This window comes from Patiria miniata, unplaced genomic scaffold (genome assembly GCF_015706575.1).
Source record: "Patiria miniata isolate m_02_andy unplaced genomic scaffold, ASM1570657v1 HiC_scaffold_6, whole genome shotgun sequence".
Classification (NCBI taxonomy): domain Eukaryota; kingdom Metazoa; phylum Echinodermata; class Asteroidea; order Valvatida; family Asterinidae; genus Patiria; species Patiria miniata.
In genome coordinates, this window is record NW_024037073.1 from 13,899,731 (window position 1) to 13,926,292 (window position 26,562).

At 42.4% G+C, this 26,562-nt stretch overlaps 3 protein-coding genes across 8 annotated transcripts in view; 1 reads left to right on the forward strand and 2 right to left on the reverse strand.

Annotated features, from left to right (window-relative positions):
• Nucleotides 1–1,783: 1,783 nt before the first annotated feature.
• Nucleotides 1,784–3,973, reverse strand: LOC119743554 (testis-specific serine/threonine-protein kinase 1-like). The gene is made up of 2 exons (XM_038219977.1): nucleotides 3,121–3,973; nucleotides 1,784–2,592 (listed from the first exon to the last, which is right to left on the reverse strand). The coding sequence occupies exons 1-2, from the start codon at nucleotides 3,731–3,733 to the stop codon at nucleotides 2,126–2,128; spliced, it is 1,080 nt and encodes a 359-aa protein (XP_038075905.1). The 5' UTR covers nucleotides 3,734–3,973; the 3' UTR covers nucleotides 1,784–2,125.
• Nucleotides 3,974–4,381: 408 nt separating this feature from the next.
• On the forward strand, nucleotides 4,382–5,919 carry LOC119743555 (testis-specific serine/threonine-protein kinase 4-like). The gene is made up of 2 exons (XM_038219978.1): nucleotides 4,382–4,617; nucleotides 5,028–5,919. Exons 1-2 carry the CDS (start codon nucleotides 4,507–4,509, stop codon nucleotides 5,910–5,912), a joined length of 996 nt encoding a protein of 331 aa, XP_038075906.1. The 5' UTR covers nucleotides 4,382–4,506; the 3' UTR covers nucleotides 5,913–5,919.
• A 1,519-nt stretch (nucleotides 5,920–7,438) lies between these two features.
• Nucleotides 7,439–26,562, reverse strand: part of LOC119743575 (WD repeat-containing protein 64-like) — a 38,717-nt gene continuing 19,593 nt past the window's right edge. Inside the window, exons 17-28 of one of the 6 annotated variants that reach the window (XR_005273059.1) lie at nucleotides 23,916–24,040; nucleotides 22,437–22,565; nucleotides 21,739–21,935; nucleotides 19,885–20,093; nucleotides 18,582–18,687; nucleotides 17,243–17,304; nucleotides 16,339–16,451; nucleotides 15,470–15,685; nucleotides 14,126–14,303; nucleotides 11,682–11,816; nucleotides 8,719–8,949; nucleotides 7,439–8,341 (exon numbers count right to left, since the gene is read on the reverse strand). Coding sequence is in view for 2 of the 6 variants with exons in the window: in XM_038219997.1 (XP_038075925.1) it covers nucleotides 8,802–8,805; nucleotides 8,864–8,949; nucleotides 11,682–11,816; nucleotides 14,126–14,303; nucleotides 15,470–15,685; nucleotides 16,339–16,451; nucleotides 17,243–17,304; nucleotides 18,582–18,687; nucleotides 19,885–20,093; nucleotides 21,739–21,935; nucleotides 22,437–22,565; nucleotides 23,916–24,040 (1,560 nt within the window). In the remaining 4 variants the exon portion in view is untranslated. Of the gene's footprint in view, nucleotides 8,371–8,482; nucleotides 8,950–11,681; nucleotides 11,817–14,125; nucleotides 14,304–15,469; nucleotides 15,686–16,338; nucleotides 16,452–17,242; nucleotides 17,305–18,581; nucleotides 18,688–19,884; nucleotides 20,094–21,738; nucleotides 21,936–22,436; nucleotides 22,566–23,915; nucleotides 24,041–26,562 lie in introns of those variants that run through there. The other 5 variants (XR_005273058.1, XR_005273057.1, XR_005273056.1 and 2 more) reach the window with 5 other exon arrangements.

Consider the following 26,562-nt stretch of genomic DNA (forward strand, 5'->3'; position numbering starts at 1 on the left):
TTTTTTTAAAGAATGTGTGTATTTATTTGTTATTGTACAGCGCTTGTGGTGTAGCAATGACATGTAAGGCGTTTCAAAATTATATTGTTTATTATTATTAAGTTCCAAAAATTGAAGAGAAACATACAAGCATTAATGTTATGAGCAATGGGTTCTGTACTTGGAAACTGATTGTATTCATAATTAATGATTAAATAAAATGAGGATTTTCTCTTTTCAAAGCGAAAAATTGAATCTGGTTTCCACGTTTGAACAACTTTAGGATAGTTGTGGACTTTTGAGGCAATCGCCGCTTGAAACCTAGTTGCATTGACCGGTCTGTCTCCCCCCCCCCCCCCCATAAGTACATAGCCTAATTGCGTTCTCAAGCATTGTTAAATCTCACTATTGTCACTGACAGGTCTTTTGTTCCCCTTTTATTCATTTATTTGTTCATTCATTTAGTCTACGGCGGGAGGGGCCTGGGGGTAGCCCCCCAAACCCTTCTTATTTAACTTGCCCCAAAAATGCCAAAAAGATATGAAATATCAGTAGCAAATGTAAGAAGGTGACGTCACATGATGATAATAATAAGATTCGCTTTAGCCGGCCAGGCGCGGAACCAGAGGGTGGGTTTTGTGTCAACCCCCCCCCCCCCCCCCCCCCCGTTGAAAATTGTATTGATAATAATAACGTGCATGCATCATCCGCCAGAGGCGTAGCCATTAGTGCGAAGGGGGTAAACTATGAGCTCCGTGCGCTACCAAAAGAGGGCGCCCTTTTACCTAGCAACGACGCCCCATGGGCGGTACATTTCGCTGGTTGACGCGCACCGTTCCTTGTGTGTGACGCGCGTACACCAGGGGATTTGTTCTATGTACACGCAGTGGCCGCGCACCCCTAACTGTACTTCCTTTGCCGGTGAGGGGGTACTTGTGAACGGAGCGGACAGGCCCTATTTAGGCGAAATATTGTGCGTGATTGTAGGATTTGATCAGCGCTCCCCATTGGAAGTATGGTACGAGCCCCATACTAGCAGTCAGTAGCTTGCCTGAGATCATACGAAACATTCGAGAAACGTGAATATTAAAATATGAATACTGACACATTTTCAGCGAGCAGAGAAGGGAAGGGGGCACAAGCCAGGAGATACGCCGAGCAAGCATTTCCCTCTATGAAAAAAAAGAGCATGCTATCGATTACGAACAATCCAGCAGATCGTTCGAGCTTTGCAACCAGCAATGATTGGAAGTAACTGGCTAGAGAAGCCAGCCACGTGATGTTCATGTTACGGAAAACAATGAAAACAAGTCAGACACACGACGAGGCCTATCAAGCTTTGGATAATGCTGTCTGGAGCTTTAGGAACATAGCAGAAAATCCATAGATGAGACTATAAATGAACAACAATTAAGGTTTTGTTTCCAAAATTTTGATTAAACCCTATCCAGCTCTCAGTCTATCACGCAAGGGTTGTGATGGTGGCCCGCGCTTGAGCGTTCATACAGCCGGGCTGTCTAATGTAAGTTAACTAGTGTACATGTTTAGCCAAGCAAAGTTTCTCTGTGCAGTATTTTGATCATTTTTGTACAGACTGTTCACAAGAATCAATTGAATATAATTTTTCCTCGGTGTATTGCACAAAACCAGCTGTTTGGGGGTAAAATGAACTTTACCCGGTATGCCTTCTATACCAACCAATGCTCTAAATTTACCTTCTCGGGCTTGTTCTGTGTTGAAAATCTTGAAACTTTACAACCCTTTAACGTTCTGATGGTAACAAGTAGTTCTCACACTGACAAACTTTGGTTCAACTGGTAGAAGTCATGCTTCTATTTATTGTAATAGTTAATTGAGTTTGGTAGCATTGTCTTGTTCATTAAAATACGTTTGAAGTTTGTACATGTAAACTTAATATAAAACAAAAATACCTGGCAAGACGGTTCACGGTTCATTTGAAACCATCCTGTCCGGTGATGGGGCTGCGCTCATTGTTAATTAAGACTGGTTCAGTATGTTTGGTGAGATGACCAGAGTAGATGTTTAATTTCACTTTTTTTTTACATTATTTCACACGATGCTATAATTCTGATTAGGATATTGAAATAACGGCGCAAAAAGAATATACTTGAGGGTCCGTCGAATTTTAAATTGGGAGGAATTTGGGATTGAAAGGGGCGCGTTCTTTGTGTGTCGGCGGTTGTTCATGATCGACTGTCTGGATAACCTGCTCATCGTTGCCAGAGGAGTTGTGTCCTGGGCCGTCAGACGCAGATGGTGATGACTGCTTGGTGTTGCCAGGCTCAACCCCCACAGAGTTCTCCTTGGACATGCTCGGAGGTGACGCTCCCTTGGATTCCTGCATCCAGCTGTGGTGGTGTATGTCGTACAGGGTGGCTCTCCGTGCCGGGTCTGGTGTCAGCATTCTCAAGACGAGATCCTTGCAGTCCAGGGTCAGCTGTTTGGAGCGGGAGAAGCCCAGCTTCTTGTCCGTCTGATCTCTGACCATCCGCTTGACGTTGGAGTCGTCGTACGGCATGGAGCCGGTCACCATGATGTACAGAATAACCCCCATGCTCCACACGTCGTACAGGAATGCTTGGTACGGTCTCCCTGCAGCGGTGATAGTGTTTTACACTTTAAATTTGAATAACTTAGACAAATGTTACTATTTAAGTATAACCAGTGGCGCACCAAAGAGGGGGGGGGGGGGTGGCGGGGGTCAGGGGGGGGGGGGGGGGGGGGGGTTCAAGCCCAGCCCCCCCCCCCCCAAGAGGATTTCAATCTTTCTTTTTTTCTTCTTTTGTTTGACCTTGGTAATTTGTAGCCTATTTTCGAGTAGTATAATAGGGGTGTAAGTGGCGCCACCAAAGTCAAAATAGTCCCAACATTTTGGGGAACATTTAAAAAAACAAACAATTGAGCCCCCCTCCCCCAAGCCAAATCCTGGGTGCGCCACTGTTTATAACGTGGATGCAATTTTAAGGAATTGAACTCTCATTAATAATTCGATACAAGAATATTCATTCCTAAGCCATCGATGGTGAAGTACTAGTATTGTTCGAAGCGAACAAAATATTAGCCCTTTTGCCGGTTTCAAAAGCGATCTGGTCGGAATAATTACGTATGATGTAACTATACCTTGGAGGATTTCTGGAGCAGCGTAGGCAGCACTCCCGCAGAAGGTCTTACTGAGGTCATTCTTGGTGATCAGACGAGAGAAGCCAAAGTCAGTGATCTTGATATTGTTGTGGGCGTCCAGTAGAAGATTCTCGCACTTGAGATCCCTGTGCACGATATTCTTGCCATGAAGGTAGGAGATTCCCTCGAGCAGCTGCCGGAAGAAGTCCCTGGCCTTCACCTCCGTCAGAGCTCCACGGAGCTTGATGTACTCCAGAAGATCCCCATGACCGGCCAGCTCCATAGAGATGTACACCTTGGGCCCAATCTCCACTATCTCATAACAGCGGATGACATTCGGGTGTTTGATGGCCTTCAGGATCTCCAGCTCCCGCGGGAGGAACCTCTGGAGGAAGTCCTTGGGCGCCTTTCGTTTGTTGATGACTTTGATGGCGCATTTTATCCTCTCCTTCTCGAGGTAGCCGGAGTAGACGCAGGCGTAGGATCCCTCTCCAAGGAGGTCCCCGACCACGATGCCTCGCTTGAGGAGAATGTGTTCCTCGTTGATTGCCTTTCGGAGTGATGTCGGCTGAGTTGACTTGCCGAAAGTCTGGGCCACGGAGCCCGAGGCCATGTCATCAAGATCACGGCCCGGTATACAGACCGGAGACTAAGTATTCTAGTTTCTCTTATATTCCTACCGTCAAAGAACCTGACTTATAAGAAAAAAAGTGTCTTTAATGTTAAAATTTTTCAATTTTAAAACTTTAGTTTTACTCTATTCGTAGAAAGGAAAGTTTGTAGAGAGCGCATCAGCGCATGTGGACTCCATGCGCTCGCTTCAATGTTGTGAGAGGGCGCGCCGTTCGTGAATTCTTGACAACGCAACTGCACGTTTCTTTCTCCTATTGGCCGAATGGACAATACCATGTGACGTAAAAGATGAATTCCTTAACGCGTTTTTCTGCAACAAAGTAAATTCTGAACAAACATATATATAACGAATGATAAAAATACATGTAGTGTCAAAGTTGATGTTTAAAGATAATCATTTTGTACATGTAAATGTGGTACGATGTTTTTTCTTATAACTGGGAAATTTGAAATAGTGAACTTGCGCATAATATTGATTCATAGTTAGATATTCTTGGTGACATTTCAGCGCGCGCATAAAGCGCGCATGTGCCTTTTCTAAATGACGTCATAGTGTGTGATATTTGCACGCGCTCAATTCTTTGCGGCGTTTATAAACGAAATCAAAGTATCCCAACTATGACATGGTAACCATTAAAACACTAACCAACACTAACGCAAAACATTGAAACCCTTCGCATTATTATGGGTCGATATCTGAAGTGACGAGTGTGTAATTTCATCAGAAAACGTTTGAATTTTAAGGCGTAAAACATGTCTTCTTCACATTCAAGTTCAAGCAAACCGAGCAAGTCCAAGAGCGATACAGCAGTTGGCAATCCGAAGAAAGACTGTGCTGTCAAGAACGGTCCTTCTGATAAAGAGGTACATCATAACATGTATTACAATGCCACTGATACGTGATTGTATAGTTGAAGAAAGTAAATTTGGAGACCTTTTCTATACGCTGAAAACTAAAATTGAAACTCGGTCATCCATGATGAATCGAGAGTTGTGAGTAGTGTCAGGGCGTACAGTTTTGAGTCGTCCGCATTAAATCACTATAGAAGATTCAATCTTGTTTCTTTGTTTGCATCAAAAAGCATCGATCGTGCAATATACCCAATTTCTCATACATGTAGTTGATCTTTCGTGCTTCTTGGGTTACCAATGCTTGTCTGCTTCAAATGATCAGTTATGCGCTTTCTTCTTGCCAGGCATAAAAATACTAGTTTTGCCAAGAGATCTGCACTATAGTTTCACGCACAATTCACCTTTTCCTTGGCACTGTATAGATTATGTTGGAGCATGGGTTCTACCTGGGAAGGAAGATTGGCTCAGGCAGTTACTCCAAGGTCAAGTTCGCCGTCACCAAAAACCAGTTTGATAAGGTAGCGGTGAAGATCATAGATCGCCGGCGAGCGCCGAGCGATTATCAAGAGAAATTTCTACCGAGGGAACTGCATGTGATCAAGTTCTTGAAAACGGTCCACATCATCCGCACGTACGATTGGTTCGAGGAAAACCAAAAGATCTTCCAGATCATGGAATTTGCCGAGGGCGGGGATGTCCTGGAGTACATAAGGACAGTATCTAAGGGCCCTGTGGACGAGCTCCTGGCACAGAAGTGGATCCTACAGACCACCCGTGCGATTGCCTTCATGCACACACGTGGCATCGTGCACCGGGACGTCAAGTGCGAGAACTTGCTGCTGGACGCCAACAACAACATCAAGCTGAGCGACTTTGGCTTCTGCCGCCTCATGAATGTTCTGCATCTCAGTCAGACCTACTGCGGCTCGGCGGCCTACGCGGCACCGGAGATCATCCGCTCGCAGCCCTACTGCCCGTTCCTGAGCGACGTCTGGGCACTCGGGGTGGTGTCCTATATCATGGTGACTGGCTACATGCCGTTCGGGGATGATGTCCGTAACGTGGCTAAGATCCTTGAGGCACAGCAGCGCGGGGTTCACTTCCCCACCTCGGGGCCGGCTCTCAGTGAGGGATGCAAATCGATGATACGCGGTATGCTTACCGTGGACCCCGGTCCCAGGCTAGACATACAGCTAGCCTTGGCCCACCAGTGGTTCCGTGATTCTGCACCCGAGGTTTATGATCGAGCTGCTGTGGAGTTGATACGCAAAATTGAAATTGACGACGACGACGGCTGGTCTTATTAAACATCTTCGAACGGAACATCTTCCGGACTACAAACAAACAAGCAATACTGACACTGCAGTTTGATCGTAACTGACCGTATCTTGTTTAATGTGCGGGGTTTATTCTAGAGGGGTTGTTCGACTTTGATGAAACAATCAAACATATCATTTGTAAGCAGGGTGTCTCCCTTTGAACTTGGGTTTAAATTAATTTTCTTAAAATCCCTAAAATTGGCCGCGATAAACACGATAATAGTTAAAAGAGTATACACAAGGCCTTTTGTATGCAGTCGACTGGTTACATGCCGTTCGTCTGGGCTACATAAAGCGCGTATAACTTGTTTTAAAAATGACATAACATTAGTAATCTTTAGACATAAAAACAACCTTTTCATTTTGCACAAAAATCTAATTTTTGTCTAGGGATCCACATGTGAAAAAAAAATCATCTATTTTTTGGGATTGAATAAAATCTGTCTTTGCAGCCTTGGGATAGAGACAGTACTCCGACGTTTGTTGGAAAGATTCACCCAGATTAACTTCCTTGGCGATACTAGTTTTTAAAACGAAACTCAAGCACCAACATTAACCAATAAACTCTTTGTAAAGATTACTCATTTTTATCTATGAATGCATCAGTGGGCTTTTGACACCAAATAAAACGACGGTGTAGAGTACGACTTTCTTTGTTGGCTGTTTGCTGTTTGTGTGATGGGTGGTTGATGCAGGCTGGTTGTGAATTGTGGGAATCAGACCTAACTCAGGGGTAGTGGGGAGACTTGTATTATGAAATGACCTTTAATAACGTGTACATGTATTATTTTCTCTATTTCCCAATCACTCAATCGAAAATTTGGTTTTCATTTACTGCTTTCAATTTTGACACTTTTTTGACATCGGGTGTACGGTCATCTAATCCGTTCTTCATTCAGTAAGGAGCGGACAACAACAGTCCAAAATTGCAGTCCAAAATGTTTCATCTTGGTAAATAAGTGGACTTAATGAGAGAAAGTGGACTGCAGCCCAATAAGCCTTTTCGGAGTTCCAACTGCGCATTCATAACCTGTGACAATGCGCATTGTTCGTCTCAAATGGCCTTTGACATCATCGCGCCACTGACTTTACAAAAAGGCTGTTTGTGCATTGTGGGTACTGTCAAAGGGCATTTGAGACAAACAATGTGCGTTGTCACAGGTTACGAATGCGCGCAGTTGGAACTCCGAAAAGGCTTATACCCCAATTCTCAAGGAACTTCAATACAATCCTGAAAATTAATAAACTGCTGCAAATTGCTTACTGACTGGATTGACCTGAAATATTCAAATCACAATAAGTTAGAGTGCTTAGTATTTCGATCCTACAGCAGGACCTTTGTCAGAGGGAAATATGACCATTTTGCCTTTGACAAGGGTCCTACTAGGATCGAATTAGGCCCTCTACCTTTTTAAAATTTAAATATGTATATACATCTTCACAGGACCATTAAATACTTTGAAAACCCTGTAATTCACAATAAACCAACTCCACGTATAAAAACACAAGAACAAAGTAAGTCTGAGCAATTTAGTGATTTATCATTTTCTCTTTATATGTTATCGTCTCCTTTTTTAGTTTTTAGATCTCAATGCATGATTGTCTGTAAAAAAAAAGAAAGAAACTTGCTAATTGCTTCCTTTGAATGCACACTTCAAACAATACAGGAATATATAAAAGTTTTTCACTAGTAAATACAATACAAGTGGTTAATGGGTATCAAAACTAGACACAGAAAGTTTCAGCCAAACATAGAAAATATGTTTCTGTACATAAATCGAGAGTTGTGCTTTGAAGATAAGAATATATACAGATAATTTTTTTTCAAAATTCACATTGTTTATTCCTGATATGAAAATTCAAAAGTGTATAATTTGGATTCCAAATGTCCGACATTATCCAAATATTCCAAACGTCCCATATTATGATTTGGCAGTCTTCCCAGCCCCACCCCACCAAAAAAAACCTGAAAACTGAACCTGTGCAATTTTCATACTCAAAATTAACTTCAATTTCTATTGAAGTTATATAGTTTATAAAGTACCTGATTCTTGGTTGAACAAATACTGACTACTTTTGATAAATGTGATTTGAACATCTTCCTTGGACATGGCATTGGGACTATGTCTTCCTAGGAGATGGCACAGGCACTACCTCTTCCTTGGAGCTAGCATGGGGACTATACCTCTTCCTTGGAACTATCATGGGGACTACCTCTTCCTTCGAGCTGGCATGGGGACTACCTCTGTCTTGGAGCTGGCATGGGGACTACCTCTCTCTTGGAGCTATCATGGGAACTACCTCTTCTTTGGATCTAGCATGGGGTCTACCTCTTCCTTTGAGCTCTCATGGGGACTACCTCTCTCTTGGAGCTAGCATGGGGACTAACTCTTCCTTGGAGCTAGCATGGGGACTACCTCTCTCTTGGAGCTGGAAAGGGGACTACCTCTTCCTTGGATCTAGCATGGGGACTACCTCTTCCTGGGATCTAGCATGGTGACTACCTCTTCCTTGGAGCTAGCATGGGGACTACCTCTTCCTTTGATCTAGCATGGGGACTACCTCTTCCTTGGATCTAGCATGGGGTCTACCTCTTCCTTGGAGCTAGCATGGGGACTACCTCTTCCTTGGATCTAGCATGGGGACTACCTCTTTCTTGGATCTAGCAAGGGGTCTAACTCTTCCTTGGAGCTAGCATGGGGACTACCTCTTCCTTTGAGCTCGCATGGGGACTACCTCTCTCTTGGATCTAGCATGGGGACCAACTCTTCCTTGGAGCTAGCATGGGGACTACCTCTTCCTTAGAGCTGGCATGGGGACTACCTCTCTCTTGGAGCTGGAAAGGGGACTACCTCTTCCTTGGAGCTGGCATGGGGACTACCTCTTCCTTAGAGCTGGCATGGGGACTACCTCTTTCGTGGAGCTGGCATGGGGACTACCTCTTCCTAGGAGATGGCATCGGGCTGGTGCTGGACAGAGCAACTGTGGAATCTTTGGCAGCGCTGCGCTTTTGCTGAGATTTCATCTGCACACAACAAAAATAACACAGTTGTGGATTAACATTGTTAGTACCAAAATTAAATCTGAGCCAACACAGATTTCAAATATGGATAGGGAGGGCAATCATCACCACGAACACTACACCAACAGCTTAGTCTTGGTCCAAGTCTTTATTTGGATTTTGCTCTCCTAATAATGCATCCAGTCCTCTATCAAGCCGTCATGGTAGCAGAGCACTCATTCAAGCCAATGTGAGCACATAATTCTGCTCGGATTTTCTCGGGTCCAAGTGCCAAAATTCCCAAGCCTGGATTTTAAACATCTTGTTGATATGTCCTCTACCAGTGCAGCAGATTAACCTCACTAACCAGGGGATTGGATCCATTAGGCATTAGGGTAACAAAGTCAGGGATGAGATTGTCAATTAAAAAACAAAGTCTGAAAATTAGACGAAAGGTCTGAAAGATGTGTTGCTTTCTATACCGATTATGTCATTCTCTGAGCGGATTCAAAAAGTCTGATTTCAGACAAATGTCTGAAAAATCTCATGCCTGCAAAATCCAAATCAAGACTACAAAAGCCTAGCCAAGGTCACGCTTTAAGTCGGCAGGAACCCAACTCAGACACATTTTTGGGGGTTATTTATCAAGACTGCAATTCTAGTAAAGCTGATCCAAGGCGGCACAAAATTCTTTTCCATTGACTCAATGGCTAAAAAGGCTGAAGATTGAGCTGCGGTAAGGTGACGAAAATGGAAAATCCACTTTCGCTGTTCACATGGAGACTTCACATGTATCATGAAAAGACACGAGACAAGCAGTGCCAGACTAATGCACATGTAGTATAGGATGCTGCAGCACACGCATGATAGGTGGGTCATTCCATAAATTTGGGGTCCAAAAGTCTGACCTTTTTTGTGTCCCTGTTACACCTGACCTGCGTCATCTGTCATGCAAGTATCATCAAAATTGACTTCACACTATGTTTTATTTGTTTGGTAGGTACTTTGCATTACATAATCACTCTTGGAGATGAGAGAATTAAAGAATGTGTCCTGAGTATTTAAAGCCAGTTTTGTATCTCGATGAAGTAGTCCATGTCAAAGGTCATTCGGGATAAAATCTCTGACGTGATGTAAGTGATGCTACGCGGATGCTCATTCTGCTTGTAATTAACACGCGGGCATCGTGTGCCGGTCTCCGTGCGCTAGTCTGGTTCCCAGACCAAAAGATTCTGACTATTCCCGATGAATCTTAGGTCCGGTAGCCTCCGGTAATACATTGTATTACAATTTACGTCACGTGACTAAAACGAGAGGAATTCCTCCTTTTTCCGAAGTTTGCTGAATTCGTTTCATCGACAATCGGATAGCACCCGATTATTTCCGAATATAATATAGGTTTAATTAACTGCTAATTGCTTATTAATTTTTTTTTAAATGAGTTGATAATTAATATTCATTGCTTTCATTTAGAAAACTTGAAATTCAACGACGATTTTGTGCATCAAATATACTCGGATCATATGGGCGAACTTTTTGCTGCGTCATGTACAATTTTGAATTTGACGACCGTTAACTGAGATTTTCTAAAACTCAGTCTTCATTCAGCTCCGCCTGCTATCAGTGCTATTTCGGTGCCTAATTTTGAAGATTACAGAAATATCAAACTGTATTATCATAACTGTATGATATTACTAAGCGAGTGATTTACTTAAAAATTTGATCACATCGAACATTAAAAGCTAAAAGTGATAAAGCGAAATCGGAAACGAAGCCGAGCTTTGAAAAAGGGCCATCAATGTCGTCATGTTTATTTTTAGCCACGGAGGCTGCCTGACCTAAGATTCATCAGGAATAGTCAGAATCTTTTGGTCTGGGAACCAGACTATCCGTGCGCGTGCAGGCCTTCGATTAGCGTTGGATTATCCCGAATGACCCGTGACCCACATCATTGTGTGCATGCGCAGTTGAAATACTGAACTGGCTTATTTACAACATCTTATATCAGATGTAACAGGGACACAACAAACTGGACCCAAACATTTATGGAATGACCCAGGTATTAGTGAATGTCAGTGAGACGGTATTAAAGGGAATATACATCATTGGCTGTTGCTGTCATTTTCAGAAATGAACTATTTGAAGGGGTAGTATAATAGATCAAATATTGTTACACTGACATGTTTTGAAGTTTTGTGTTCGAAAATGCTGGAAAAACCAAGAAAAACAAAATTGTTCAAGAAGTCTGGTTCCCTGACTCCACTAAATATAAAATGGATCAATTTACAGATGCCCAAAAATTGTAAGGTAAGGGTACCAGTCTAGCTGGCCTGCACCCGTTCATGAACATGTCACCAATAGCAAACAAAATTTGGACTGAATTAATGGTAAATTTGGAGCAGTTGAAAAATAGTTAGGTTTTTCCAACGGTGGTCGGCTGACCACCGCTGGAAATTTTTACAAAAATACCATTTTCTTGAAAATGACTTCACACCAGGTGCCATAATTTTACAGGATGCTTTAGACTGTCATTTACCAACATCCTATTAAGGTATTTCGTAAAAAGTTGGTAGTTTTTTTGTTTGCAAATGTTGTATATTCCCTTTAACCAGTAAAGTCACAAGTGGCAAATCTGTCAGTCAGTCGGCGAGTCGGTCTGTTACATCCAGGTACAAAGAGAACACTAGGCAGGCCCTCTGGATACAGTGAAAAAAAAGAAGAAAAAAAGCTTGTGAAAGATTGGAATCATGAGGTACCTTTCCTGTGTCCTTGGTGGGTGAGGTTGCCTTGACAGGTTTGGATGGAGGTGGTGCAAAGAGGAAGGAGTCTGTCGTCCAGGAGGCATTACCATACTCCATGGCTGGGGTCTTCATACGATCTGGAGTGCTGACCTATAAGATGGATGAATAAACATCAATTATCGAGAGGGAAATTTCATGAGGAAGTTAATTATTGCGACCTGGGTTCAATGCAACTAGCTTTTTTTTGGGGGGGGGGGGGGTGGGGTGGTTGGCATGTGAAGGCATTCATCTTTGCACTATGCTAGTGTTAAACACTTCAAGTGGATGATTCAACTAGTTTCTTCAAGTAAATGTTGCACAAACCTACTGAATATTTCTGTGAGAGGAAATAAGGAAAAGAACCAGACAGCCCCCATCAATGTTGTTTTGTCATTCTCGGAGCTCTGTTTGGGAAACCAGCAATGTTAAAGTTTGTCTTATATGCATATGAATATATACAATAACGTGTCACTTTAAAGACTTTTATGAAATATGAATGGTTAAGGCTGGAATTTCTAGAAATCTGATTGTAATGATCTGTGTTTATTCTATATAATGCATGTTAGGCCAAAAAAAAAAAGTTGGTCTCTGGTCAGCGCGCGCGTCGATTTTAATCATGTGTGTCGATCTTTTTTTTTTCCAAAATGTTCCGCGGTAGCTCCAACAGCGCCCTCTATTTCTGCACCTCCTCAATTTTTTTTATACCAAAGAGCACCAAGGAATGGGAAATTGCACCAAGGCAAATGATCGAAAGCACCAAGGCAAATTATGGAGGACACCAATGTACATGAGGACACCCAAAAAGCAAAATAGTACCCCACGTTGTCTGTACAATCCAAGCCGAAGAAAAAAGAAAAAAAGCCAAAAAAAAAAAAAGCCGCATGGCCGCGTCAATTCCGGAACTTTGGTCTGACCAGAGACCAAATATTATTTTTTTTTGGCCTTATCACATGATACTTTTGTTGTGCATACCTAAGTTGTGTGCAGGCTTGGGTGTTAGCAAGCTTGCAAATTTCATCTCAGGTGTACCCAGACTAAAAGTGACAGTCTTAAGGGGCAAAGTCGCAACATTCAGTAGAAGGAGTAGGTTTTGGAAATGTTGACATAATTTCGATCAGAAATTTGGACTCAGCAGTTGATTAATCAATATGCCTGCCATCTTTTTGTAACACAATTGGTTACGGACCACCCGATAGAAGGCACCTGCTGAATGATCAGAATCATCAGGTCAAGACCCAGTCCTGTTTTGCACAATTAATCGCCGAATCTGCTCACATATCATAGGCACTTGCTGTGCAAGAGGATATAGACCCATCTCAGAGACGGCCATCTTCGTCAGGTGTGTGTGTGTGTGTGTGCAGTGTGCAAAATGTTCTAAACACGCGCGTATGTTGCTCACTATTTCCTCAAAATAAGGCACAGCCAAAATGCCGATGCACGTGACAATATGTATGCAGTGACATCATTTGAGAGATATGTATTCCATAGACTACAAATGGAGTAGCTAAGCACAGCTACGTTCATGTCATGGGCCCCGGGCGCAACTTCATGGCACTGCTAGGCACACAGTTTTCTGCCAATAGAGCTTCCGTCTATTTCATGGAGACTGTTAGCAGTATATCACAGCAAAAGGTATGCTTAACTGAGAGGAAAAAGTTGCTTAAATCAGTGACGTAACAATAGAAATCCCCATACATGCCCGTATGCGTGCGCGACCATTAGCACATTCATGCCATGAACATGTGCTTAAAGCTACAGTCCATCATTTGTAATTGTTCGTTTGAAGCAACAAAAGAGTTCAAAAGCTAATGAAGGATACTGAGCAACTAACCTGATGAAGTTTCAGCTAAGCTTCAGCTGTACATTCCGAGAGAAACAGCATTCTAAGATCTCAATTTCAAATCAAAAGTTACTAAATCATGTTTTGAATTGTTTTGAATTGCAGCTATACGCGACGTAGCGCACTGATCCGATGAATTATAGCAACCGCGCGCGTGTGCGTCGTTCCAATACTTGTGCACGCTGCGCTGAATAACAAAACGAACTACTAATTTAAATTTTCCTACGGTGCTTCTTAAGAATCACCCTTGGAAATGCCTTCTTTCGTTGATTACTTCAAAATGACAGCTTCCCAGAAAGAATAATTTCACAGGGAGTTTAGTTCCCTTACTATCTTTCAACCAAGTTTGTTTTTCAACAATAATTACGCCAGTTACTTTTCGGATGGCTGCAAATGATGGACTATAGCTTTAAATCAGTGACGTAACAATAGAAATCCCCATACATGCGCGCATGCATGCGCGACCATTAGCACATTCATGCCATGAACAAGTGCTTAAGGTTAGCACAACTTTTTTGCTAACTGTTATGCAGCGCCATGCCCCTGGAGTGAGGGGTGCTTAATTGAACTCTGGACTGACCGTGTAGACTGGCAGTGCCCTGAACACAGCGCCCAAGCTCATCTCCCCAGTCTTGCAACTCTTGAGGTGATCGTTGTAAAACTGCGGCTTCTGGAGGGCCTCAAAGAACTTCATGTCCTCAGGCTCCTTGGGTTTGGTCCTAGTCTGGGCGTAGGCTGAGCGCCGGAAAGGCTTCCATCTGTTAAGAGTTGAGAGAGAGGACAAGTTATGTCAGAAGTAACAAGGAAAAGTTCTGCAATTCTGTAAGTGTGAAGATCATCAATCATTACAAACAAGTTCATTTGGAATATTATTAGAATGTTAAAAGAGGTCCTCTTATTGTTGGGACACGGCCATCCATATACTGTGTTGTATATTATGATACTGCAGTTACTTAATATACCACAGTGGACAACAAACAGTACACAAATAATAAATGTTTGTGAGTGCAATGGTGACAGATGGAATGTCACTGGGTGGAATAGAACATTCCATCTGTCACCGAATGAAATTATTTTGTTCCAATGCACGAATGCAAAACATTAATTTTTTGTTTTATACAATACTGAATACAAAATCATCGTCATCTGATTAGTCAGGGCCACCAAAAGCATTACCGTGCAATGGAACTTCCATGTACCTTGGAATCAAACTTCTATTTTTGCCGCACGGCCGCACCGGGACGAAAAATTCAATGACACGTGATCAAGGACCCACCAATTAGATGACGGGGATTTGTTCAGGCATTGTATAATATAATGTACATCATAAACATGCATAAATATAATATAATGTACATCATAAACATGCATAAACAATTTTATTTGGAAAAGTAAGAATAAGTAATCATTATTGAAGTCATTATCGGATTTTATTTTAAAGGAACATCCAGTTGGTCTTCCTTCATTATCAAGTCAGATTTGTGACAGAAATTGAGATTGTCAACCACTATTTGAAAACAACACATCATTTTGGATCAGTTGTATCATTTTTGATGATATCTGAATGGCAAATAACAAAGCTCAGAGGTAACCAGGACAGGAAAAATGTCACACTTGAATTCTAAATTTATAGAAGGACTCAGTAAAACAGCTTACCAGCCACACTATCATATGTTGCAACTGACTGGTTCAGTGCCAATTTCTGCTATTAAAGTGAATATTTTTCTGAGCAATACATTCTGTTTAGGGAAGAATGAGACATTAAACTGGCCGTAAACCGAGGTTCACCTCAGGCCCTACGAGGTTTTTGTGGGCTACCTCGGGGTTCAACCTCCAGTAACCGCTTGTTCAATCTTGCATTCTTTCCCTAACTGGTTCCATGGGCCTGTAAATCAGGGCCTGGAAGCTCGCCCGAGTGTCTTACTTATCGTCTGCAAACACCAGTGGGTACTGGTAGCTCTGCTGAGTTGTCTTATGCTTCTTCTCGTTGGTACTTCTCATGGGCTTAAGGGGCCCCTCGGTGATGTCATAGGGCAGCACGGGGGTGTTGCTCCTCTCAAGACTCGGGAGGTTCCAGGGGCGGTGCTGACTGAAGAAGCCCATGAAATGGCCTCTGGCAGGGTCCTCCCCGTACCACATCCTGGAGGGGAAAGGGGAAGGGGAAGGAAGTGGGAAGAAATACACAGTGGGGAAAAAAAGCAGAGATTAGAGACAGTTTCTAAACACATCATGTTGATCAATTTGGGGACAGCCAATTTTTCCTTTGGGATCGCTATCAATGTTTCACAAATAGTTTACTTAGCTAAATAGTTAACTTCACTATATAAAGATGAATGCAATGCAGTACCCATTTGCTGAGGGTTAACTGCCATTACACTGCAAGTAGCACTCCAATTTTCTACACAACTGCTCTTGAGCAGTTCCAATAAGACCAATGTAATTATATAATGTAATTCGTCTGTGTCCTGTTATCATGAGGTGATATGGTACACAGACAAACAACTTTGTTTGTTCAGTTTTTGTTTTTGTTTGCATCCACGAATGCAAAAGGGACACATATTTATCTTCAAACAAACTTGATGCAACGTTAAGATGCACGTTAGCGCAGCAGGAAAATACATGGATCTTAGAAGAGGGTGCAATACGTGTGGTGCAATACAGATTGTGCAATACGGTATAAAGCCACGTAATACCACACTGTAGCTGCCATGGATCAACCATTCTGGAACAACGTTTCAAAGTGGCGTGATGATAATGAGCGGTGTCGTGATCGGTGAGCATGGCGCGTCTTACCTGACTGACCCATCCATGGAGCCTGAGATGACAGACTTCATATGATTGGCATAGACTAAGGTGACAATCCTGCTCAGATGGCCTCGCCAGCTGATCAGCTGTTTGATCAATTCCTATCAAATTCAATCAAATCAAAGTCAAAGCAAGAATCAAAATCAGAAAATGTTCGAACCACTGATCTCGAGATAAAGACTGGATAGCGTATGCCCATACGCCGTACAGTTACATATACTTTCACTTATTGACCGGTTCGCCCCGGTAATAAAAAAATGGCCGCTGATATACAAATGTTCTACATGTACATATAGCGTGCGATGTATTAATATTTGACGTGCATTTTGTTCACGTTACACATATTATGACGTTCTAAAAAGGACATGTTTCTGTCATGATTATATTTCCAAAAGTCACGAAAAGTGAACTGCAGCGTTCATAAAGTGAACCTCGAAGTTTCGAAAACTTGAACCGCGGTAGGTGATGGTGGTGGACAAAAAGGTACACCACGATATTGCCGTGAATCACAAGTGCCTTAAAGACGGCCACTTGACCTACTTGTACTTGTAGAACACCAACCAGTTTCCCCAATATGGCATCAAATGGTTTTCTTTTGCAGTTCTCTGTACGCTTTACACAGTCTTTACATAGAGATCAGTGGTTTGAACATGGACAACTGGTCAACTAGAGATCGATTTGTGACAGCGATTGATTTGTGACAGTGTGCAACATTTTAAAGTGTGAATATGGTTTTAAGTATCAAATTGATTTGAGTAACCAAAAGTCAATGAAATCAAGTGAAATTATGTCAAATAAATTAAGCTTCCTCTGAAAGCAAATCTAATGCAAGCAGTGAAACTATTTTCTTTTCTTTTTTTCAAATTACTGACAGGGGGCTTAAGTGACTTACATTGTCTTCCGACTGAGGGTTTTCTAGAAACATGTCCACACTCCACATGGTGATGTAGCCCTCTGAAAAGAACGAATGCAACAGGATGCATACACATGTAAATCCAAGCACATTACAAGAAGCATGGCTATGGATGAAAGATTTTGGAAGCTTGATTATTTAATTAAAGGGAACACATTTCAAGGATCTGGATGTCCAAAATAAATCCATTTAAATTCCCCCCCCCCAAGATAATCATGTAATTCTTAAATCTCTGTCACTGACTCTGAATTATCAAGTGTTGACAAACATAAAGTCTGAAATGAACAAAGCGCAACTTTTTGAACTGATCATTACACTATGTTTTCTCTTGTGTCCACTAATTCTGTGCAGCGCCTTCACTTGTTGGAAGTGTAAGGATTACCAAGTAATGCAGCACTGACCATTCGATTAAAGTCTGGCTGATACTCAGTTCAAAACAGAACGCAAACTTGTGAAGTCATGGAAGGTTTTCATACTGTGAATCTGCATAAGTGGAACACAGGAACTTCAAATACGGCAAATTTCGACCACAGCAAATGTTTTGCAACTTCAAATTTATTAGTCATTCACGGTTAGAAGCATGAGCCCGCCTTAAGGCATGAATTGACTGAGGAAAATGTGGAAAACTTTGTTTCCCCTGTAAATCTGTTTGCCGTCAAGTTTTGGTTTAAAATACAAACCACGTTCCTATATAGTGGTGTGACTTTAATTTACGGGTAGTACGAGTACCGGGCACCCTATTGAAGTAAAACACAGGTACCCGGGTATCCATAAAATCCAACTCCAAAATTTGAATCCCGGAAGTTAATGAGCTTTAATTTATAGCTTTACAGTGTAAACTCCAACTTTCACGAGCGCTAGCACATTTATTTATGGTGTACATCAAAGATTTTCTTTTGTTCCTCTTCCCTTTTCTTTTGTTTGTACACTAACTATTTTGCAACAGCTCTCATTGGTTTTGTACACATTTTCTAATCAAGGTCGTCCCCGATTTACACCATAAACAAACGCCATCTGTTGTGCGTTACAATGTGCATACACGAGAAATCTGTTTTGATTTTCCATGTATCCCGGTTTTAATTTTGTGAGGGTTTGTGGTAGAATTCTCTTTTGAGAAGATGTGTGGTTCTGAAAAGATCTGGATGGTTGTGAAACTCCACATTCCAATCAATACTGTGATCATCTTCAGGTGACTTTCCAGAACCACACATCTTCTCTAAAGAGATTCTTCCACACGGTGTTACCGCTGACCCTCTCTAGTTTACTACGGACTTCTTCAACAGAGTTGTAATGAATGAGGGATAGAAATGAGCCGTACTGTTATCTCCTGTGATGAGTACATTGCCGTCCTCGTCACAGCACACGGCAGTCACAGGGGAACCTTGCCGCCTTGTCATGGCAGAGATCTCACGCACCATCTCACCCTGAAACAAAAACACAACCCGAACAGGAACTACACATATGAACATTTGGAAAAGGCTCATTATTCCAGAAAAACAGGGCGGGGAGAATGTTTACAAACCTATCGCGTCTTCGTGCGAGCGTCAGGCGTATGGTGCAAATGCATTCACGAGTCCCTCCCAGTTGTCTCCCTCAACTCTCTTTTTGTGAACGTTTTTTTTTTTAGAAGTTTCTCAAAAAATGTTGGCCACAATTTTTGGCTGCAGAAAATGTATATTTTTTTTGGGGGGGGAGGACTATTTTGACATTGAGCCACATACCTATCACTACGGTCAAATCATGGGACTAAAAAAAATTAACCAAAAAAAAAAAAAATTGACAACCTCTTGGGGGCTCAAGCCCCCCCCCCCCCCCCCAAGTCTTGTTCACGGAGACCCATGGGTACTTAGTTTCCATCAGCCACTTTTATCAAAAAAATTATTTACATTAAACTTCATACTACCCTAACAAATATCAAACACCACAGCATGACTCATTGAAAAATGATTGTATTTCTCTCTGGTAATGAAAACAAACTGCAGCTCAGAAGCCTAAAGAAACCTGGGGGGAGAAGACGACGAAGAAATGAAGAAAGTCCAGTGTTAGAGATGGGAAGATCCCCCCCCCCCCAAAGGAGATTCATGGGCCTCATCTCTGGAATGCCATTGACAAATCTATTAAATCTTTCTCATCTGTGGGTCGATTCAACCATGCCTATAAAAGAGCTCTCATCTCTCAATATCTGACATAGCTTGCTTCTCATTTGATTTTTCAGCAAATGGTTTTTTGTGTTCTCTCTTCACTTATGGTTCTGTCTTGGTCCAACTGTCCGTGTGTACTTGTTCTTGTTTCTGTATTGTACTAGTCCGTCCAAGACATCTCGCCACAAGCCTCGGCTTCTAGAAGATGCCTCCATACATATATATATATTTTCGAATTTTACACCTTTTTGACAATTCTATTTACTAATTTGTTTACTTATTCGTGTATTCTATACTTCTATTTCTCATTTGGTATGGAAATAAATGCGACTTTGAATACGAATTGGAAAAAATTTAGGTAAGGAATGGAAACTGAACCCACACGCCTGCCTGGGTGGAATTCGAACCCTGGCCACAGAGGAATGGAAGGCATGGAAAGCACAGGCTGCGCCAACCTGACTCCCAGATTTTAGTTAATACCTTCATGTCCCAGAAACGTATGAAGGCATCCGAGTGACACGACACCAGGATGGGGTCATAGGTCGTGACTATCATCTTAGCCGTCGGGTCAATGTTCTCCAGCTCCTCGTCCACGTTGTGATCGCCCTCCGGTGTCAGCTGCCTGTCCAGTCCTTCGTCTTGCCCGACCTCCTCCTCCATCTGTTCATCAGTCTCAATTTTGTCCTCCTCTGCGAATGATGACAAAAATGAAAACAAGACAGTTTAATACGCGAGATACTAAATGCTGTTCTGCACTATGCTGTTTTGTATTCCAAAAAGCAAATTCAGATTAATTGGTGTACCCTTAGCCTACAGATTAACGTGGCCTGTATTTGTTTAATTTACTAACAAAAAATTTCAAATTGTACTTAGATGTTCACACTCACTCTACCAAACAATGTTTTAAGCCAATAAATAAGTCCGAGTCCTTTTACAAATATTCATGCTTTATTTCATATTTGTGTCAGCAGCGTGTATCCAGGCATTCATATTCGTACTCGTTCGGAGAACTGTGTCAGCAAAGACTTGGTGCTTAGGACAAATCCGTCGGCAGCTATTTTTCTGCGGTGGCACCAGGCTCGCGTGAGTCGCGCTCAGGTAGTACACACGCACTCAGGGTTCCTTCGACCAATAAGGAATGCCAAAATGCGAATGCGCCTGGTCTTTAAAGCCGGCCTCAGGTCGACCAACGATTTGCTTGCGCGAAATGGAACCGTCGGCATCAAGCACACAAATTATGCTCAGGTCACAAAACTGAGAAATCATGTGATTGATCTTGATATCGCAGGACACGTCGCAGAAGTTGACATTTTTCTACTCTTGCGACTTGATTTTTTTGAGCGCCAACTGATGCCGATCATTTTAATATCGTCACAGTTACATTCAGGTCACACAAAATCGGCGACTGAGTTGTTCGAGACGGTGGTAGTTCAGGCGCAGCTTGATCCTAAAAAGTCTGATCTGTGTCGTGTCGATCTGCAAGGTCGACCTGAGGCTGGCTTTAGAACGCGTGGAGCATGTGCGTGAGCGTGGCACTACTGCAGTAAAAGTTTCTAATTCTGGTCGCCAGATTCCACTAGGACTCCACGCACCAACAGTGAGATGGCACAGTTTGACCACTTTCAACAACTGGGAGGGACACACCGCATGCGCGTAATGGTTTGCGCGCGTTTGTGCGAAAGTCTAATTGTATTCTGAATCTGCACATGCATGTAGCGCCACCGTGTGAGCATCACACGCCTTCAGAAATCCTTTCAAGAGATCTTCCCAGGGGTCTCAACCCAACTCTCCCTTTTAACCATTGAGGGTTACTTGTGCTCAGAGACCACAGTATGGGGCTGTGCATTGGAACGGGGTACCCGAGTACCCGACCGTCGATGTCAGGAACCGGTTCAGATTATGGGATCGGGTACCCGTAACCAACTTTGCAAATTACTTAGTAACTTTGAGGCAATGAAAAACAAGGGTTTTGAATGTCATTTTGGGGAAATTTTTTTAATGAAAACCAGGCTACATGGGAAAACAAAACATATTTCACATTATGATGCTCGCAAAAGTTGAAGCTTACACCGTATTACCATAAAGTTATAAAGCTCACTGTACTCAATTGTATCTGGCTGTATTGATGCACCAATGCGGTAGTATTATCGTGCGGACCTTTATAAACAATCTGAACACCAACTTCTGATATTTGAATTTTGGGGTAGATGTTTTTTTTCAGTCTGGTACCCGTTTCCCGTACTACCCATAAATGCACACATATTTCGGTGTAATTGGGAACAAGGAGAAGGACCAAACTATTATAGTGATGCATCATCTACATTTTCTGCCTACCGAGTGGGTCCTGCTTGTCTTGGCCGGTTTCCATCTCTTCTGCCACTGGGTCCATCATCGGGGCCATCCCGGTACCCATGCGTGAGGAGCTGGTCACCGTTCGTGACCTGGTGTCGGCCGTTGAGTCTGCGTCCATCTCCCGTTCATCAGCATCGGAGGGGGTGGGGAAGCTGGGCGAGACATGGCCTGTTAGCTTCCTGAAAGTTAGGGATAGGGGGAAATGGATGAATAAGAAATTGATCGTTCCACTCTAAATGGGTACAAAAGTGTAACATGGGTGGGATTGGGAAATGAAGCAGGATAATAATATCAAGTTGTTTGTCCTCTTTTCCCCTTGTACATTCCCACCCCTTTGTTAAGGATTGTGCTCATCGAGAACTTAAGACTTTCCGGGCAGATTTTAAAAGATATACATGCTCAGAATGTTGTGTAAGTAAAACATGGACAGAAAGTTTGTTAATACTAATAGTTTATAATGACAATACATGTATTTACTTTTTAAAAAAAATGCCCCTTTTCATTCTTATCCTTACATCTGGATTGAAAGTATATTTTTAGTTATTATTTTTTTTTGCTTATTATATTTTCAGAGGGCAACTTGAAATTCAGAATTGGAATGGGGAAAAATGGATGGCAACAATCATCAATCACGCTGCAAAACTGCAAAGAATCTTGTTTACAATATTTTTTAATCTCACTTGATGTAGGCTGGGTCTGGTTTCCTTGTCCTGTGTACCATCAGCAGTAATGTGTTCACTCGTCGCGGGTGCGCAGTCTTCTCACTGTGTTCATTCTTGCTGTTTGGTGGCATTTCGTACAATCGGAACCTAAGTATAGAGGGTTTTTTTAATAAATGAGGAAAGGATTGTTAGTGTTACTGCTAGAAAATGTATGTAACACAACAGAGGCCGTGGTAAAAGATTAAGGCGATGATATGGCGCAGTTATAAACGAGTGTTTTAAAAACGGTAAGGGGCCTGGCCACCGATTTCGGCTCAGGCCAGTATCAGCAACCAGGACCCTAATTGGTTTTAAACATCACATTTATAACTGCTCCATCACACTATTATCCCCATTCGTAAATACCTTTTTGGTAAAAAAAACCATACAAATTTGAAAAGTTGACAAACTTCCAACGATTTGTGTTCTACCATTTTACTCTTTGGGGCACGTGTGGTCTAGCGGTGGGGCACAGGACTCATGAACGTGAGATTGTGGGTTCGAGCCCCGCCGTGGCCATGCATGTTGTGCCCTTGAGTATAAGGCGCTTTCAATTACTCCTTTAAACCCAGGTGTTAAATGGGTACTGGCATTTTTCAATGCTGGGAAGGTAACAGACTCACTGTGGAGGAGGTGTGGCGATCCCCCCACAGCAGCATTTCATGGACTCAAGTCTGGCTCAATCGCTTTGAAAGAGACATGGGCACTCTGTTCCTGTGAACACAGGTTCATCCCCCTTTTACACCATTTTACCTTTATTTTACTCCATGTTTGGGACTTTCATATGGTGAGCACGGCAGGAGATATAGCCGTGGGAGATCATATCAGTGGCTCTCATGCGGAGCGCGAGTGCTCGCAACTGGTTTTAAATATGGCTGTTTAAACACTGAGTGGTGTTTAACCACCCACGTGGAAGGCCCTCGACCAATAGGAATGGGTAAACTGTCTCAAGCATTAATGAATTGGTTGGTTGAGGGCTGTGACGTATCTCAGAAGTTCATGTATGTCTTTCTGATGGACCCTGCCGAGTACGTCTTCTAATGAACCAAAGGCACGCACATCACCTTGATAATTCTCAAAGACTGAATACGTTTGCTTTGCATGACACAGGTAGAATAAACCTTTGGCACAATTAGGTACCCAGGGACATGCCGTGTCAACACGGAACTGCGTGCAATGCAGACACGCATACCGGAGACCAAAGAATAGGACTTCAGAATTAGAAATGCGAATTAGAAATGTGTAATCTCTTCTTTACAAACATTGACTTATTGACTTATGCTATTGTAACTTTATAAAGACTAAAACAAAAGTCCGTTGTTACACAGTCCATGGGTTTTGTATGCCCTTGTGGGGCAATTGGCACCCTCGTCTTCACCTCGGTGCCCTTTCCACCCCTCGGGCATACAAAACGCCATGGGCTACATCTCAGCAAACAACAATTGTACAATGACTTACACTTGCTGTACCGCCGCTGTGACGTTATCCCACACGATGATGTTACCATTAGTGCAGCCAGTGGCTAAGCAGTCCGGTGGGAGGGGTGTCATGCACGTCACCTCATGACTCTCTAAGACATTATCCTGAGAAGGAAAAACAGCGAATACTTGTAATGGATTATTCCATGTGTAATGGTTGTGTTGATTATATTTCTTGTTCTTCTATAATGACCCCTTTCTCTGGTTGTTTATTCACTTCAAACCTTGCATTTACCTTGTTATTTATTCATGTGACTTGAGGGAAGTCTACTCAGTGTGACTCGAGACAAGGCTATACAAAGTATTGATTTTTCTAGTGGAGCCAAAAATAGTATTGATTTATGGAGCTGTGATTTTGAACTTGTATTTTGTGAATATTTCTTAGTCAAGGAAAATGAACATTATGTTTAGATTTTAAAGAAGAATTATGCTTATCTTGATTAGAAATGTGTATTATCAAATTATTTGTCATCATAGGTTTGGCTTTAGATCACTTTTGTGGATTGTTCACTTGACGTGAACTGCACGTTGTTAATTCACAGCTCCCAAACCATGCGGTCCCGGCAAGGCCTAGGCTAGGCAGTGCCTGCCCGATCTTTACAGGTAAATGTATTGTACTTTTTTAGGTCATTTTTGAATGCAATTATTTCACCAAAAATCCAGATGATTATTACTTATGTGCCCTTTATTGTATCAGCAAATTATTATAGATTAATATGGTGGTAGTTTTGGAGAATGTAATGAAGTTTTTGGAGAGATTTTTGCTGTAAGATTTAGGGAGCACTGTGACCAAATGCACGAGGGTTAGCAACCCATGTTTGCACTGATGGCACACACAGTGTGACCATGTGCAGTGCGCGTGCGTGAGCAGTAATATGGTGGTAGTTTTGGAGAATGTAATGAAGTTTTTGGAGAGATTTTTGCTGTAAGATTTAGGGAGCACTGTGACCAAATGCACGAGGGTTAGCAACCCATGTTTGCACTGATGGCACACACAGTGTGACCATGTGCAGTGCGCGTGCGTGAGCAGTACATGTATTGTGATATGTAACTTACAGTAGTTTGTGGTTTAAGAGTGATTTTATTTGGACATAGGCCTATATTGCATTATTGGGCACTTAATTGTCTGGAGACCAGTTTATAGAAATGCTTACAACTGTCACTGTCATATAGTTTTGGAAAGTTCATGTAAGTTGGTGATCATATTGTGCATTTTAGGGACGGATGTGGGTGCTTGTGGTGTGTGATAGTGTGTGCGAGTGTTGGTCAGTCAGTGCGCAGGGCCGGCCTGTCTGTTTGTGATTCCATCCTTGGGTGTTCGATGCGGTCACCATACTTGCATATAGGCTTTTCACTCTTGGTAATTAACTGGGTAATGTGTGTACATCTTTCTAATACATGTACGCTTATTATTTCATGAGTTACACATGTACATTGTTTGTATTTTGAAATGAAACTTATGAGTGCCTGCCCGATCTTTACAGGTGGCCCCACCTGGGCCGATTCAGTCTAAATAAACAGTCAGAGCAAGGGAGATCCAGTTTCCGTGTCAGCACTCACTCCAACAAAGAACCTGCGTGCCCCCCTCTTCCCTTACTCCAGAACCAGACCGGAGCCCCCCTTCCCTGAAGTCCCCCCGCCAGAAGGCCCCTCACACATGGCAACTCGCAAAAGGCGGTTCCCTAAAATCCGTCCAGAGAGCAGTATAGAACTACAGTTAAACATCGACTTCCCCAGGTAAGTCTCGTTCAACTCTTCAATTTTCCGTCATCTCTGTGCTGTTATTCTATAAAGTCAAAGCATAATGCTCTTATTCTATAAAGTCAAAACGGGAAGCGGCTATCGCCACCCGGCCGCTAATCCTCATTGGAATGCAGTTGCCAGCTGTGGTATGCCGTGGCACACGGCCAATGGGTAGTTCTACAGCTGCTGCTTTTGTGCAGTCCCGCTACCACACAAAGGCTGTGTAGTCATGTGGGTCACTTGCTCTATGTATGGAGGAATGCCCCCATTACGCCCCGTCCGCAAGGGGTTAAGTGACTAAACTACAAAACTGAGGCCAACAAAATACATTCTGTTGGTTTGGCAATACACATTTTAATTGCTGGGGGTATGGTACAATCATTAAGCTCACAGGATTAAAAACAAACCTAGCATTCAAAGTTATTCTTGTTTATACACATACCATGGATGTTATCGAAAGCACCACAAGTCTATCACAAATCCAGTCACAAGAAACAGTGGATGAACAACAACAAAGTTATACCTATATCAAAGGTCATTTGAATAGCTTAATATGAATTGAATTCGGCATTGGCACCAAAAACTGACACTCACGTGCAAGTGGGTGTCAGTTCGTGAAAACCATGAAATCAACAATTTCAGTTTCACGAACTGACACACAGTAGTGCGCGTGCACATCAGACACTGATGCAAAATAGAAAGATTTTCATTTTCACAAACTGACACCCAAGCATGATGCTGCAATAAACGGTTTGAAAGGTTTCACACGAATTTAATCCATCCGTATACTTGTGTGCTGACACAAAAATTTAATTAAAAACCGTTTCAATAGGTGGAATTAAGGTCAGTGTCAGTTCGTGAAACCTAAAATATCCTGGTCTCAC